Here is a 13,620-nt window from a genome sequence, read left to right as displayed (position 1 = left end):
GTACAAAAATTGTGCCATTTTTATCATCAACGTTTAGACGGCCCTTTTTCACATCCTCTTGATGCGCAGCATTAAATTCAGTACAATGAATACATGAGTCATTTAGAGCATACGCGCGCATGCGCTCCGATCATTATGTGTCCATATTATTGAGTAGGGCGCCTAACCTTTACTGCATGCCCCTCCCCCGCCCCCAGTGTAAAGGCCTATTGACCATTTTGTAATAAAACAAATAAATACAGCATATTCCCATTATTGAAATGTCAGATCATAGAGATTTTAAAGTATATAATATAATATAATCTATAATGTCTATGGTCAGATAGGTTTGTAACTATACTTACAAATAAATAAAAATGTATTGTTATATAATGATTACAAACATAGAATTTTAAATACATTGTTAAAGAAAAGTTTACTTCAAAATAGATCAAATTACAATAAATACAATTACCATAGCAACGCGTACAAAATTTTAAAAAAATGTATAGTCTCGATACCATGATGATTTGTACCATTTTTTGTTGTGACGTCACAGTACCCGATAATTGCCGGTTTCACTTTACGATTCCGATGTGCGCATTTTTCTTGGAGTAATTTTATATTGTGTAATTTTTATAAACAAATTCTAGAGATTAAAAATCTGAAATTCTTCAAATTCATTCCAAAATATCGCGACAAAAAAATGGGTATAAATATTACAAACATTTTATGATTCTTTCGAGGCTCACTTCTGGTAGAGTCTTCGGATAAATAAGGACTATAAACCTTATAGGTCCAGTGTACATAAAATGCTCATGTGCACTTCCGAGACGACGACTACCCCTGTGTAGGCCTACTAGATGATATAATACAACCACTGTCACCTACGACCACGCCAGGTGACGGGACCATAGGCCTATGTTTCTTTCTAAGTGGAAAAATCGATCAATTTCTTTAACAGTGTTTCTACTTCCATAACTATTATATTTACAGAGATTATACAAATTCCAAGTATGCCTATATATAAACTGTTCTTTTAGAACCGGCTTACTTCAATCATAGAGATATTATAGTCACTGTATAATATCTCTATGCTTCAATTCGTGGAAAGTTCACGGCGTCACACATCTGAAATAGGACTGGCATTGTTTGAAGTTCGATATATGGGACGGATGCAATACCCAGGCTATTTTTCAGAAGACACTCCTAAATGTTAGGAAGCGTTTTCGAGACCTAGGAAGATAATACGTCACATAAGAGATATATCTTCACAACACAGATGTGTATTAAGCGTACAAGAAGGCATTATAAGACCTCAAATATTTGTTTTTACTATTCTTATACAACCTATTTGTATTGCAATATCTACCGCGTCTCAACGGCTAACGCAAAACACCAGAAATCTATAAACTTTTCATATTATAGTTTGGTTGTGTCATCTGTGATACCATTTTCCTTGTTATGAGCTGCAGGTTCATTTTCTTCTTCAGCTTTATTTTCTGCTTTTATAGAAGATTCATCGGATATATCTACGGCGGCGGGGTTATCATGACCCGATATGGTCTCTATACTTCCATAAGCTTTACTGCTGTTTTTCGTGATGTTAGCTTGTTGTTCTTCGTACAACATTGCGTTATTGACTGGAGGTCCTGTAAATACAATACGATTTATGATTTTTAAAACATGAAGGAACGCATATGGAAAACCACACATTCACAATACTGATTATTTAAAAATTATAACACGTAATCCGTGCTACATAGGCTACGCGCCAAAATGTAAACGAAAAAATGAGCAGAAGAACGTTTTATGACGCGAAGGAATACCCAACCAATCAGAACTCAGGAATGTTTGAGTCGACCGAATGTATTAGTGGAAACAGCAATCTAATTATTACTGTAACATAATGTTTAGTTTACTTACCAATAAAACTAAGTAAAACAGGAAGGAACACGAGTCCATGGAATGTTCCTACAATCGTTATTGTAAAGAACATCCTGAAGTAGAATATGTTAAAAAGTTGCGATTTTGCAAAAGCTAAAACTACAATTCCTGGTAAATTGGTCATAGCAACACCACTAAGTACCTAAAAAGAAAAACAAAAATAGGTTTTGGAAAGGAGAAATATATTTTAAGGAAACTGTAAAGCACCATATTTACTGTCATCGGGAAAAAACAAAAAAGATTGCGGCGTACAAAGGATTTTTTTTTTATTCGCGTTTGTACGCGCGCGTTGTCTAAAAATACTTACTGAACTCCCCGTCGTTGCTAATGCCTTCTGAGCTCTTTGCTTCCTTGTCGGCAAAGTGCAAGTTCTGAATTTTCTAACAATGTGCGAAATAAACTCTACTGAAATACCAATAGCCTTGTTAAAAAAAATAAAAAATAAACAATTTAGCAAGAGATGTAACGATGATTACTGACGACAAAATCGAAAAATAAAATACCGGGAAACTATCAAACCATAGAGGGTGATATATTTTAAATCAATAATATATATCCAGATATAAAGGGCGCTATTAAAAAAAAATTGGACAATATTAAACAGGGTATACCAAGCCCTTTCTAAGTATGGGAATTTATTCACTATATTCAATCTCTTCGAAAAATTAAGCATAATTATTGAAAAATATATCGCCCTCTATCTTGTGTCTTAAAGACTAAGCATATATTGAAAAATATATCGTCCTCTATCTTGTGTCATCAAACTTACCATGGTTAAATTAACTAAGGAAATAGCATTGAAGTCGATGTTCCAAAAGTACATGATACCAAGCGTGTCGAATAGAATCATCAGAATGTTCAGGACGATAATGAGAGCGGATATGACGTCAAATCCTAACATCAGGAAGCTAACAAGAAATATCGGTATCAGGGAGATTCCAAGATTGAAAACAGCGACCTCAACCATATCCAGATACTGTTCATAATACACGTAAAAAAGACTGCAAAAGAAGACGTTATTCAGTTTAGAAAAATTATAAATTTTCAACCGTCAAATAGGCTGTCAATCATTATTTCTTATTTGGCAAATGTTAGCAAAAATACAGTGTTCCAGTATCACTGCGCGTGCAAGAGGTGTTCCATTATTATCAATAAGGTTTTCGACGTACCTATAAAAAAAAAATTTAACCTAAGAAATACGCATGCGCATTTCAATTTGTTTACAAAGGGGCGGGGCATACGCATTGCATGTTGGGATATTCGGTTACGGTTGAAGTAGTGGGGATCGAAAAGTCCCTACTATTTTCATATGCGCGTAGTATTATTATAAGCACGAATTGTGTCAATCCATGGAATTAGAAAAATGTAGTATAATTTTCGAAATACCTGTATGGAAATACTTTAAAATCTGGCGGAAGATCAAGTTCCTCTCGCATTGCATTTTCAATGTTCGTAGAGAGCGCCCTCGCTTGACGTAAACCATTCGTAAACTCTTCAGAAGTTTTCAGTATAGTGTGATAAGTCATGAAATATGTTGCTGAAAAAAATGGTCAATAGATATTTTATTCAGAGTCGTTGAAGACATCAAGCTGTCTGCTGTACGGTAGATTTCACGTAACCATTACATTTGGCGTTATTGCGAAAGCTATCACAAAGATTGGTTTCCAACGACGTTCCTTTATAGTGTTGTAACAATTTGTTGTTGATATCACACTTAAATAATTTTAACTTTTATCTTTTTATAACAAAATCTGTTATTTAAGTAAATAGGCCGGCACTACCACTTAAGTGAAACACTTAATACATACTTCCTGCTTAATTACCACAAGTGACTTACCTCCCACCTCAGTCTTGCCAGTGACATTCAAAATTTCAACTGCATCTCCATACGCAGCACGCCCTCTGAAAACAACAAGCATGAACGAAAATGGATATCAAATTTTTTTTGTTTTTTAAATTTATTTTTCTTCTAGACTTTTATGGCCTACCTATGAACCTATGTTACAAATATGTGTTTTTTAAACTTACCCCTTGCTACAAATTTCAGTGGGTGTGTCATTTAAGAAGAACGGAATATAATCATTAAAATCATCGTCAACAGGTCGTTGACCTCGTGACGTCAGAGGCATACAACTGCGACAAACTGGAAATGTTTCTTCAACTAAGAAATAAGTGAATACACCAATTAATTAAATGAATTAACTTATTTCTGCATTGCTATCATAATATTATAATAATTATAGGCCTCCAATACAACAATATTTTATGAGCCATATCAATAATAAAAGAAAATAAATACTGTTCATTTAGGCCTACCTGAAGCTGAGCAGAATTGGCCGGCTTTATCACGATAAGGGTTAAGCAAGTTATCTGTATAAGTTCGACAACATGCACTTTGACCTATGTTAGGCGTTATCCAGTCCAGGTAGTCGTCGATCCAAGAGGCTGCTGGGTAGGCTATTGTTGTCCTATAGATTAAAACATATTGATCACTATTTAAATTGTAGGCCTACGTGAGGGGAAAAAACGATGATTTGAAGACAACATGATTTCCCATACTTTACAGTTTGAAATGACGAGATGTCAAACGAATTCAATGCTTAGCGTTACTATGTTGTTACGACAACGCTCCCGCTAAAAATGGCGTAGTTGGGTGTGATGAGAAGCTATCACAGCTTCGATTGCTGTGTAGACATGCGCAGTAGTATGATTCAGTAAGTCATACCGCAAGGTCTAAAGTCACAATCAATCAGTAAGTCTTATTTTGACTAAGACGCATGGTGGTAATATTACAATTTGGTGCTTAAAATAAAGGAGACTTCTGGTTAAATCAAAGTTCACCTGATTATATAATGGTTTTACCTCAATGTAACGTACGAGTAGACTTATTTGAGTAGCTTATCGCAGGTAAACAATCAATCCCGATAGTATTATGTTGTCCTAAGGTAGTTACACAACACAGGAATAGTTTAAATCTATTATATAAACGGTATGACTAATTTATTCAGTGTTTCAATGGGTACTAAATAGAACTCACTGTTCCTTGATAATGGAAGCAAAATATATCTGTTGAGTGAGGGAGTCTTCTGCACAACCAAAGCCTCCGCAGACTTTATTTTGACCATCGATGGATGTGAAGTTATAGCCAGAGGTGGTGACAAAGTAAACTGGAGGACCAACGCTTAAATACTTAGCAAGACCGTCAAAGTAATCTAAAACATACGAATCCTATAAAAAAGAAAAAATATCATAGATTGTTTGTTTGTTTTCTTTTTGTTTATGTCCAGTATCATTCTGTATTCACATGTGTCACTTATGTAGGACCACGGTCTATGATAGGCGTCACATGTCATACATAATGTGAGACCATATCACAGAATTGACATGATAATTGCAGAAAATTGCTATGATACTGTATACGCACTAGGGGGCCTATATATACAGTTTCGATAAAATGAGTTGAGACTGTCAGTCGCATAGAGTGACTTTACCTTAGGCATTGCTATGTCTTGTTCTAGGCCCACTGGAAGTTTCGCCATAAACACCAAACAGACGCATGTGAACGTTAGAAAGAACAGGATCTGTCAAAATCAAATCAATTTAAAAAAAAAACTTGTTATTGTTATTATTGCAACATGTTAACTACTTGGGACGTTAAAATCGGTATCTCTACATTATGATAACATTGGGAAATATTTCCGTTCTTTTCGGAGGGAAACCCCCGTAAATTAATTTACTTACAATGAATGGTCGAACCCATTTTTTGACGATGAACGGAGCGTAATGCGATGCCATGAACTGTTGTACGAAGCCTAAGTCAGTTTTGGGTTTTTCGTTGTTTTTATCTCGCACAAAACAGCAAATGTCATATCGATTACTCTATCAAAATAAAAAAATATTACAATTTTATATTTATGATTATTACAAGTGTATATGTCATGGTTTTTCGTTGTTTTTATCTCGCACAAAACAGCAAATATCATATCGATTACTCTATAAAAATTTAACAATTTATATTTATGATTATTACAAGTGTCTATATGTGATACTTTATTCATGTTTTGTAAACTAAACATTGATGTTGCAATCTTACCTCTTGTCGCTTGCAATCTAATGTGAGTAGAGCAACAAAGGCCGTAACCTGTAGAAAGAAGTCTATTAGAACAGCTAGACCGGCATACAAAGCGAATGTGCGTACCGCTGGCATTTCAGTTAATGCTCCTATTGAAACGAAAATCAAGATTGGTTAAAATCTTTCGTACACCAGTTAACTGAAAATAACTAGTTGTCACACGTAGTACAGTTATCGAAGCAAGCCATACTAAATAGTAAATTATTACCTTTCTTTGGTCCATCCTTCCTATATCTTCCAATAAGATAGAAAGTACAAGTAAATAATCCATTTACTTACCAAGAAAGAATGCGATCGATTCAGATAGACCACACATTAGCATACTGGGCCCAACCTCTCCAAGAATTCTTCCGATGTGTTCTTCTAGTGTTTCTTTCTCGCCTCGCTTACTTCTCTACAAGATAAAGTTCAAATATTGACAGAAACTCTATAGTATGACATACTGTATTGTGAACATACATTGGCAAAACTTGAACTGTGAACTATTATACAGAGGTAGACGCATTTTGCGTTCGAACATTTTGCTGTTGAAATTTGTTATAGTTACAATACAGTGCAGTAGGTTTCGCAAACGCGTTTCCTTGCAAAGATTAGGCCTACACACCTTTAAACTATCTACGGTATCTACTACACAACAAAATGTGATGTGCCCATATATGGACATGATGATATCATATCACTACCATATTTGGACATATGACACTTTTTTGTCAAACTAGTTTGATAGTGTAGACAGAGATTTAGAGTCAAACAATATTTTGTAATTACCTGAAAATCTAGAACTAAAATGAACATATTGTCAGCTCCAATGGCGAGAATTAAAAATGGTATAACTTCAATTATAATCAAAGTTGTGGGTACTCCGAAATAGCCATATACACCCGTGGACGCAAACACACACATTAGTACCATCAGTACCCCACCTAACCCCAGAGTAATCTTGGAATCAATCTGTAAAACAAATAAGACAAATAAGTAAGTATACTTATATAATTAAGTCCTAGGTAAAAGTACAAGTAAGTACAGTTGTTTCATACTGTTACATAAGTAACAAAGTAAGAATACTGGATCTCTGGTAAGTAATGTAATAGCTATACAAGTAATGCTTAACTATAAGTTAAAGTATAATGACTTAAGTATGTAACTAAGTCAATACTTACAAGAATACGATCGCATCGACTAAATTCACCAAGTGCCAAAGCAATATAGGCAAAAATAACAATATAACTAACGGCTATCGTGATGACATCTGATTGACTGGATCGAACAATTTCATCTTCAATGGAACGCTATATAAAAAATAAATAAAAAATAAAGTTAATTTAAGAAGCAAAATTAAAGATTTATATACTGTATATTATTATTAGGAAAGGTAATGTGCCCATATATGGACATCATGATGTCATATCACTACCATATTTGGGCACATCACACTTTTTTTGTCTAGTTTGATAGTGTAGACAGCAGAGCAGTTTAAGACAAAATAACGAACATAGTAAATTAGCCTAGTGTTTTGAAGCATTTATTATGAAATGTATAGCATGTATTCTCTAGAAAAATGCTTGATGTTTTAGTTTTCCTCCTGAATTACCTCAGCATAGTACGCAATCGTCAGGTTATCATTGTGATAGCTTTGTATATACTCTAAATAAGCCTTTTCCCAAGCCAGCGACATTTGGTAGATTTCATCGTTATCCTTTTTGTTCAAAACAACAAAAGTTATACTGTGCGCCTGCGCAGTGTTGTATTCTTCTGTCCCATTGGTAACTATGTAAATTAAAAATGGCGTTGTTGAGAAGAAGAATAATACATTATGTTAATGTTTAGAAAATATCAATGGAGTTTAGCAACAGTTTTAATTATTCCATTCCAGTTAGTATAGGAAAATTTAATGATTTTGCGATTTCTGTTACTGCACAAAGAAGTATGAACCTTCACCATTCTGGAAATACTCATGCTTTACTCGACAAAATATCGATTAATACTTTAGACACGGATACAGGACATTTTTTCTGCACGTATTTCTAATTTACGCAGTCATCACTGATAATCAAAGGTCAAGTTAAAGGTCAAACGAACGCCTCTTATTCAATATTTCAAAAATCTACTGAACAAAGTTTCTGCACGTATTTCTGGTTCTAAAGTATTTGTATATTGCGGAAACTGTTTAAAAAAGGACAAAGTTCGTTATTTAGTTTCACAATGATATCAAACTCACCATTGAATCCCCCAACAATGACGTAAGGTAGTGACGGTCCTCCAAAGTCACTTATACATGGTAACGAAAGTGGCGTGGTGTCCACTGTTGAAAGTGGTGCTCTAAACAAAAGTAGTAATTTTAGAAAAGTATTGTAATGGTAATAATGATAAGAAGAGTAAGAACATTCGATAAAATAATATTATAATTAATGGGTTTTGAAGAATGAATAAAGATGATAATTACGATGATGATGATGATGATGATGATAACAATTGAATAGATTTACATATTTTGTATTGTGTTGATATTGATATTATGTCTCTATTTTGGAGACTTTCTGAATAAAAGAAAAATGAGTATATGTACCTCATGCAGTATAAGAAGTGGTCGCGATAGTCCGCTAATCTTCCGTTTGTTCCAATGTCCTCATAGTTTAATGTCTCTAGGTCGTTTTGGTAATATTGCAAGGCGCTGGTCACTGTACATTTATCGTTGACTGGTTTGAAGCATACGTCACTGAGGCTGATATTCTTCTTAACGCCTTTGTATTCAAAAGGTACCTGCATGTTAGTAACGTGCAGTTGCAGTTCCAAAATCTACAGAGGAGGAAAAATAATAATATATAACTTTAACCTTTCTAAACAGAAATAATATTTCTAATTATTTGAACTTATGTAGGCCAATGATTTAAATTTGTCCAAACTGACTTTAAGAATGTAGTGAATTCTCACAATATGTAAAATCTACAGTCATCCTTTCTTTGGTTTCGTTTTGAATTCACTTTAATAAATTTTAAAACATGCTTGCAAACAATATGTATTCATAACTTAAATCTTGTTTGCATATGCATACAACATTCAAGTGGGAAAGGTAGTCAAATTAAGCATATAACTATAAGACTTAATGTCCCAATCTCATAAAACAAAATGTGTTACAAAAGTACTTGACACCCACTGAGAGAAAAATAGTTTTAATACGTAAGATCATCTTACCTGTTCTAAAATATCTTTATCCATAACAGGTCCAAATTCGACAGGGCCTTCGCTCCAACTTTCATAAATCGTGGAGGTTCTGTTTGGCGCAGTGATAATCAACTGCGCTGTCCTGTAAAATGGCATAAAGGCATCGTCATAGTAGTCCTTCTCCCAACGCGATTGACTGTCAGGCGCAGACCATAGTTCCACTGGATCCGTTGTAATCACCAACTGTAAATTTCCACAAGAGCAAGCTACAATGAAGACAACTGATAGGAAAATTACAATGTACGGGTGTTTTGCACACCATACACCAAGAGATGTAAACACCTTCTGCAAATAGTCGTCGAATATTTTACCACCTTTCTCAAATGTTCCAATGTCTTCTTGTGTTAATAGAGGTGTTATTTTTTCTGGTGGTGGTACTTTGTACTCAATTTCAGCATCAGATTTTTTGTCTTTAAGTTTGCTGCGCTCGTGCACAATAAAAAACGCGATAAACATGGATGAAAGACATACAAATACCATTATTATTGTAAAAGTGAATCCAGATATTTCACCCACCTCCCATGGTTCTGGAGTCGGTGCTATTGTAGGGTTTCCACTGGAACAAACGAGTGGACAGTCCTGACAACTGCAGGCTGTTGAAGAATTACCAACTGATTCTGTACAGGCATATGTGTACTCGTTCAATGGTTCAATACCTTTGTTAATTTCATCCTCGCTAGCGTCCCCTATTACGTACGTGATTTGGAATGGGGCATATCCATTGTCAATAGTACCAAGAAAGCCCAACCAGATTTCAGGCGTACATTGATCAGCTGGCACACCGTCGCACATCAAATCAATCACTTTGATATTGGCGCTCGGAAACTGAACGTTCTTGCACGAATCAAAAACACCGTCTGCGTAGTCACGTGTCATGAAGTAGTTCATTTCAGCAACTGTACGCGTAGGATGTCCAGCTACGTCATACGAACGAGTTACGTTCATATACACAGCCTGGTTCGGGTTACACGTCATTTCACAGTACATATTGACAAAGTTTTCTACACACGCGGGACATCTTTGCATCGCTTGCTGGATAAATCGAAGACTGACCAGCAACGTCTGAAGCTGATCTGTGGAACAGCACGTCTTTATTGGTCTGGCGGACGCGTACTGTGGACATAACTCTTGTAATAGTACTATACCAGTTGGGTCTCGTAACTCCTGTGATGGACCGTTGTAATCGCAATTTGACTGCAATCCTGTTTCAGGATTAATGCCACATTCACCGTACATTATACATGTGTCTGGTTCATGTACTTCACTTGAATAAACCTGAAGGAAAAAATGACATAAAGTAAAAATAAAGTAGCCCCATGTCTATTTTTAGATTTAGTTCTGTCTACACTATCAAACCTTAAGTGACAAAAAAATGTGATAGCCCATATATGAACATGATGATGTCATATCACTACCATCTTTGGGCATACCACTACCATATATGGGCACATCACACATTTTTGTACCATGAAATTTGATAGTGTAGACAAGGCTTTAGCAGTGCCACTAGTGTCACAGATACTTCACCAAACAATGGTAAAGGCTGTTTTATCATATTCTTCCCGTGTCATTAATTGTTATATTATTTCAAAAGATCTTACCTTATTCTGACACAGCAGGAACATAGTAAACCACAACACTAGTTGAATTCTATCACCCATTGCCATCACTCTTCCTCTAACTATTATTCTCCAAAGCAAAAGGTTACTATTACAATTACCATATATACTATCGTTTTCAAAGTGCAATATTGAGGTATATCAAATATGACTGTACTCGTTCTGACTGTTCTGTATGATAATATGAATATATTTATATAATGATATAATATGCACAATCATTAGTGTAATCTAGCTGAAGCCTTAATGATGACACGATGGTATAGTATGACGAAAGTGTGACCAATCCGACGCTACCACTAGTAAATTATTAACTAAACTTGGGTGGATCATTTCTTACAAAACAAATAAACTTGATATTAAAATTATTAGGCGTTCTATAGAACGTTATTATCGAAAGCTAATAACTCGGTAATAGGTCTATAGTAATTAAAATGATAATGTTGATTTATATCACACACAAATAAAATTACAGTAACAATTACATAATTCGAATTCGTGGATGGTGGTCAAAATAAAAATATTGGGCAGAAGTTAAAAATGAAGAACCTCAAATTACACATACACATTATATATAATATACGGAGTATTAAAGTTTCATTGTCTAATGTACTGAATACTTATGTACTGTAAGAACAAATGAGGAACAGATCTGAACCCGAAAATCATAACCGAGAGAGCAAAACTAACTAATATTATACTAACCATATGGTATTGAAGGGTGTTTGGTTTAAGTGCCCGGAGAATATGTCGTATCTTCTGCATGTTTGAGAGTTTTCTTGCTGGACTGTAATCATAATCAATTGTTTATATTTTATATCTATTATTTTAATACCAATTCTATATGTTTTTATATTGCTATTTTTGCTATAACGCAGGTTGCAATAATATAAATTTGAATTGGAAAAACTTGTTCTTGTTGTGTTCTATTACATTTCAATGTGAGCCGATGAAATGTCATCATCACCCTACCCCGCCCAAAGCACCTGAGTCCACTCTCCTTTCCATAATTTACATAACGTGTAGGCCTACTAACAGCGTTAAACCTTTAACACATTTATAGCATAAATGAAGCCATATCAATCAATTATTGATAACACGACAAAAGAAATTCATTGCTAATAACCTTAAATATGTTTACATTGAAAGCTGAAAAAGTTTCAGATAACGAAGTGGTATTTCTCTTTACAACACGACTAGATTTAACAGCAGTAGACATTATGCAAGATTTTAATGATTTAGATAAAATATATCTACATGTAATTAATTTGATAAGGATTTTAATTGTTTTTAATTAAACTGACCAGCGACGAACAAGTGATTTCATTGGACAAGATAAATCGAACCACAACAGCGCGATCAAAACTCCGTAACTTAGGCTTACATCTGCGCATGCGTACACATAATTTTGAACATAGCAAATAGTTCAATCACAACGCTGATTGGTGCGAAGCATGCATAGATGTTTATTTTGTTTTCTTTCTTATTATGGAAATTACAAGCCATTATTTCTTACGTACAATCCAAAAAATAATTTATGTTTTGTATAATTATTTCTCTATTAACATAATTTTGACATAAAAATTCTTTTTTTTGGGTCAATTATTGTACTTTTCGTGACAATGACAATGGTTCTTTATTTCTTTATCGACCCTTTTTCAGGGTATGAAAGAACATTCTTTCAATCTTATACAGAAACAACTAAACACTTTCAGACATAAATTTTTGGTCTTATACATAATTGATATATCGAAAAGCAATATCTAACTAAAACAAATACAAAATTTCATGAATAAATTTAGCTAAATTTGATAGTTTTTTTTGGATCTGGTATTAAGTAATTGGTGCATTTTGGCTCTATTTGGGCGGGTGATATAATACTTTTGAATGTATATTTGGTGCATGGGAACAAGTAAGGAGCAAATAAATAAATAGTGGTATTCGTCTCCAGTATCGCTTTGGTTACATAAAGTAAAGTGAAAACGTAAATCCTAGCCATCTCCCTGATCCAGGACGCATTTGTATTGAATGCTGCCTTGAAAGGCATCCCGTAGTTCTGACTGTAAACTGCCCAAACAATAATTTGAAGACAGTCAGACCAAAATTCAACTATACACCAGTATAGCACATAACAACGATGTTAGTCATTATTTATATAAGGCATGATAAGATATTTTCAGTGCTGAAGTGTTTCCATCACCAGGCGACAATTCTATAGAGGACGCTATGAACAAAAACTATAACCGTAGAGAAAGGAAGCAGTTTTTCTGGGCCCATGCTTCATTGTTACATGCTGTGTGTATTATCTACAACCTCTTACTACCATACATTATGTATTCTCGTTATGCGTTAGTTAGCTACTGAGGAGAACAGCATAGAAACTGTTTTCCTCTTTTGTGGCGTAAATCACCACATTTATTCATTCATTACATTAATAACCAATACAATTTAATAAGTGATTTTGTTACTTAAGTAAAAAAGTGGAATAATATTTAATAAAGCAATAAGAACAATTTAATTTCTTAACGTATATATATTCCGACAGAAACACATCTTTTTATGCACTTTTGCATAAAAAATACAAAAGATTTATCATCGGCATTCGTCGTATGCAAGCTATACTTGTTTATGCTAATATATACACTGCCCTCAACCCCGACCATGTCGTCATTAAGTAAGCATTTTGCACCGTGATTTAATATTTTTAATAGAATCAATATA

General features: G+C 34.3%; 2 protein-coding genes across 2 annotated transcripts in view; both read right to left on the bottom strand.

The window, feature by feature from the left end:
- The window catches only part of LOC144850183 (testis-expressed protein 47-like), an 86,615-nt gene extending 84,264 nt beyond the window's left edge, over positions 1-2,351 (bottom strand). Inside the window, exon 1 of the mRNA XM_078707414.1 lies at positions 2,341-2,351. The gene's annotated coding sequence lies outside the window, so the exon portion shown is untranslated. The remainder of the gene's footprint in view (positions 1-2,340) is intronic.
- Positions 1,281-10,947, bottom strand: LOC144850493 (NPC intracellular cholesterol transporter 1-like). Its single transcript, XM_078707774.1, has 20 exons — positions 10,882-10,947; positions 9,251-10,555; positions 8,625-8,854; positions 8,277-8,377; positions 7,650-7,825; positions 7,219-7,347; positions 6,827-7,009; positions 6,338-6,452; positions 6,020-6,147; positions 5,668-5,805; positions 5,418-5,507; positions 4,964-5,154; positions 4,243-4,394; positions 3,955-4,087; positions 3,764-3,828; positions 3,313-3,463; positions 2,696-2,927; positions 2,234-2,347; positions 1,906-2,068; positions 1,281-1,631 (listed from the first exon to the last, which is right to left on the bottom strand). Exons 1-20 carry the CDS (start codon positions 10,945-10,947, stop codon positions 1,402-1,404), a joined length of 4,092 nt encoding a protein of 1,363 aa, XP_078563900.1. The 3' UTR covers positions 1,281-1,401.
- Between the last annotated feature and the right edge of the window lie 2,673 nt (positions 10,948-13,620).

This window comes from Antedon bifida, chromosome 8 (genome assembly GCF_963402885.1).
Source record: "Antedon bifida chromosome 8, ecAntBifi1.1, whole genome shotgun sequence".
NCBI classification, from domain to species: domain Eukaryota; kingdom Metazoa; phylum Echinodermata; class Crinoidea; order Comatulida; family Antedonidae; genus Antedon; species Antedon bifida.
Note: the sequence above shows the minus strand (reverse complement) of the source record. Positions and strands in the feature narration are given on the sequence as shown.

What these genes read in the sequence shown, in the direction of transcription:
- LOC144850493 (XM_078707774.1), bottom strand. Translation starts at nt 10,947, where the DNA reads ATGGCAATGGGTGATAGAATTCAACTAGTGTTGTGGTTTACTATGTTC. An exon ending in ATCGATCGCATTCTTTCTTG is followed by an intron (nt 6,148 to 6,337) that starts GTAAGTAAATGG and finishes TCGTTTCAATAG; the next exon opens with GAGCATTAACTGAAATGCCA. An exon ending in TAGCAACGACGGGGAGTTCA is followed by an intron (nt 2,069 to 2,233) that starts GTAAGTATTTTT and finishes TTTTCTTTTTAG; the next exon opens with GTACTTAGTGGTGTTGCTAT.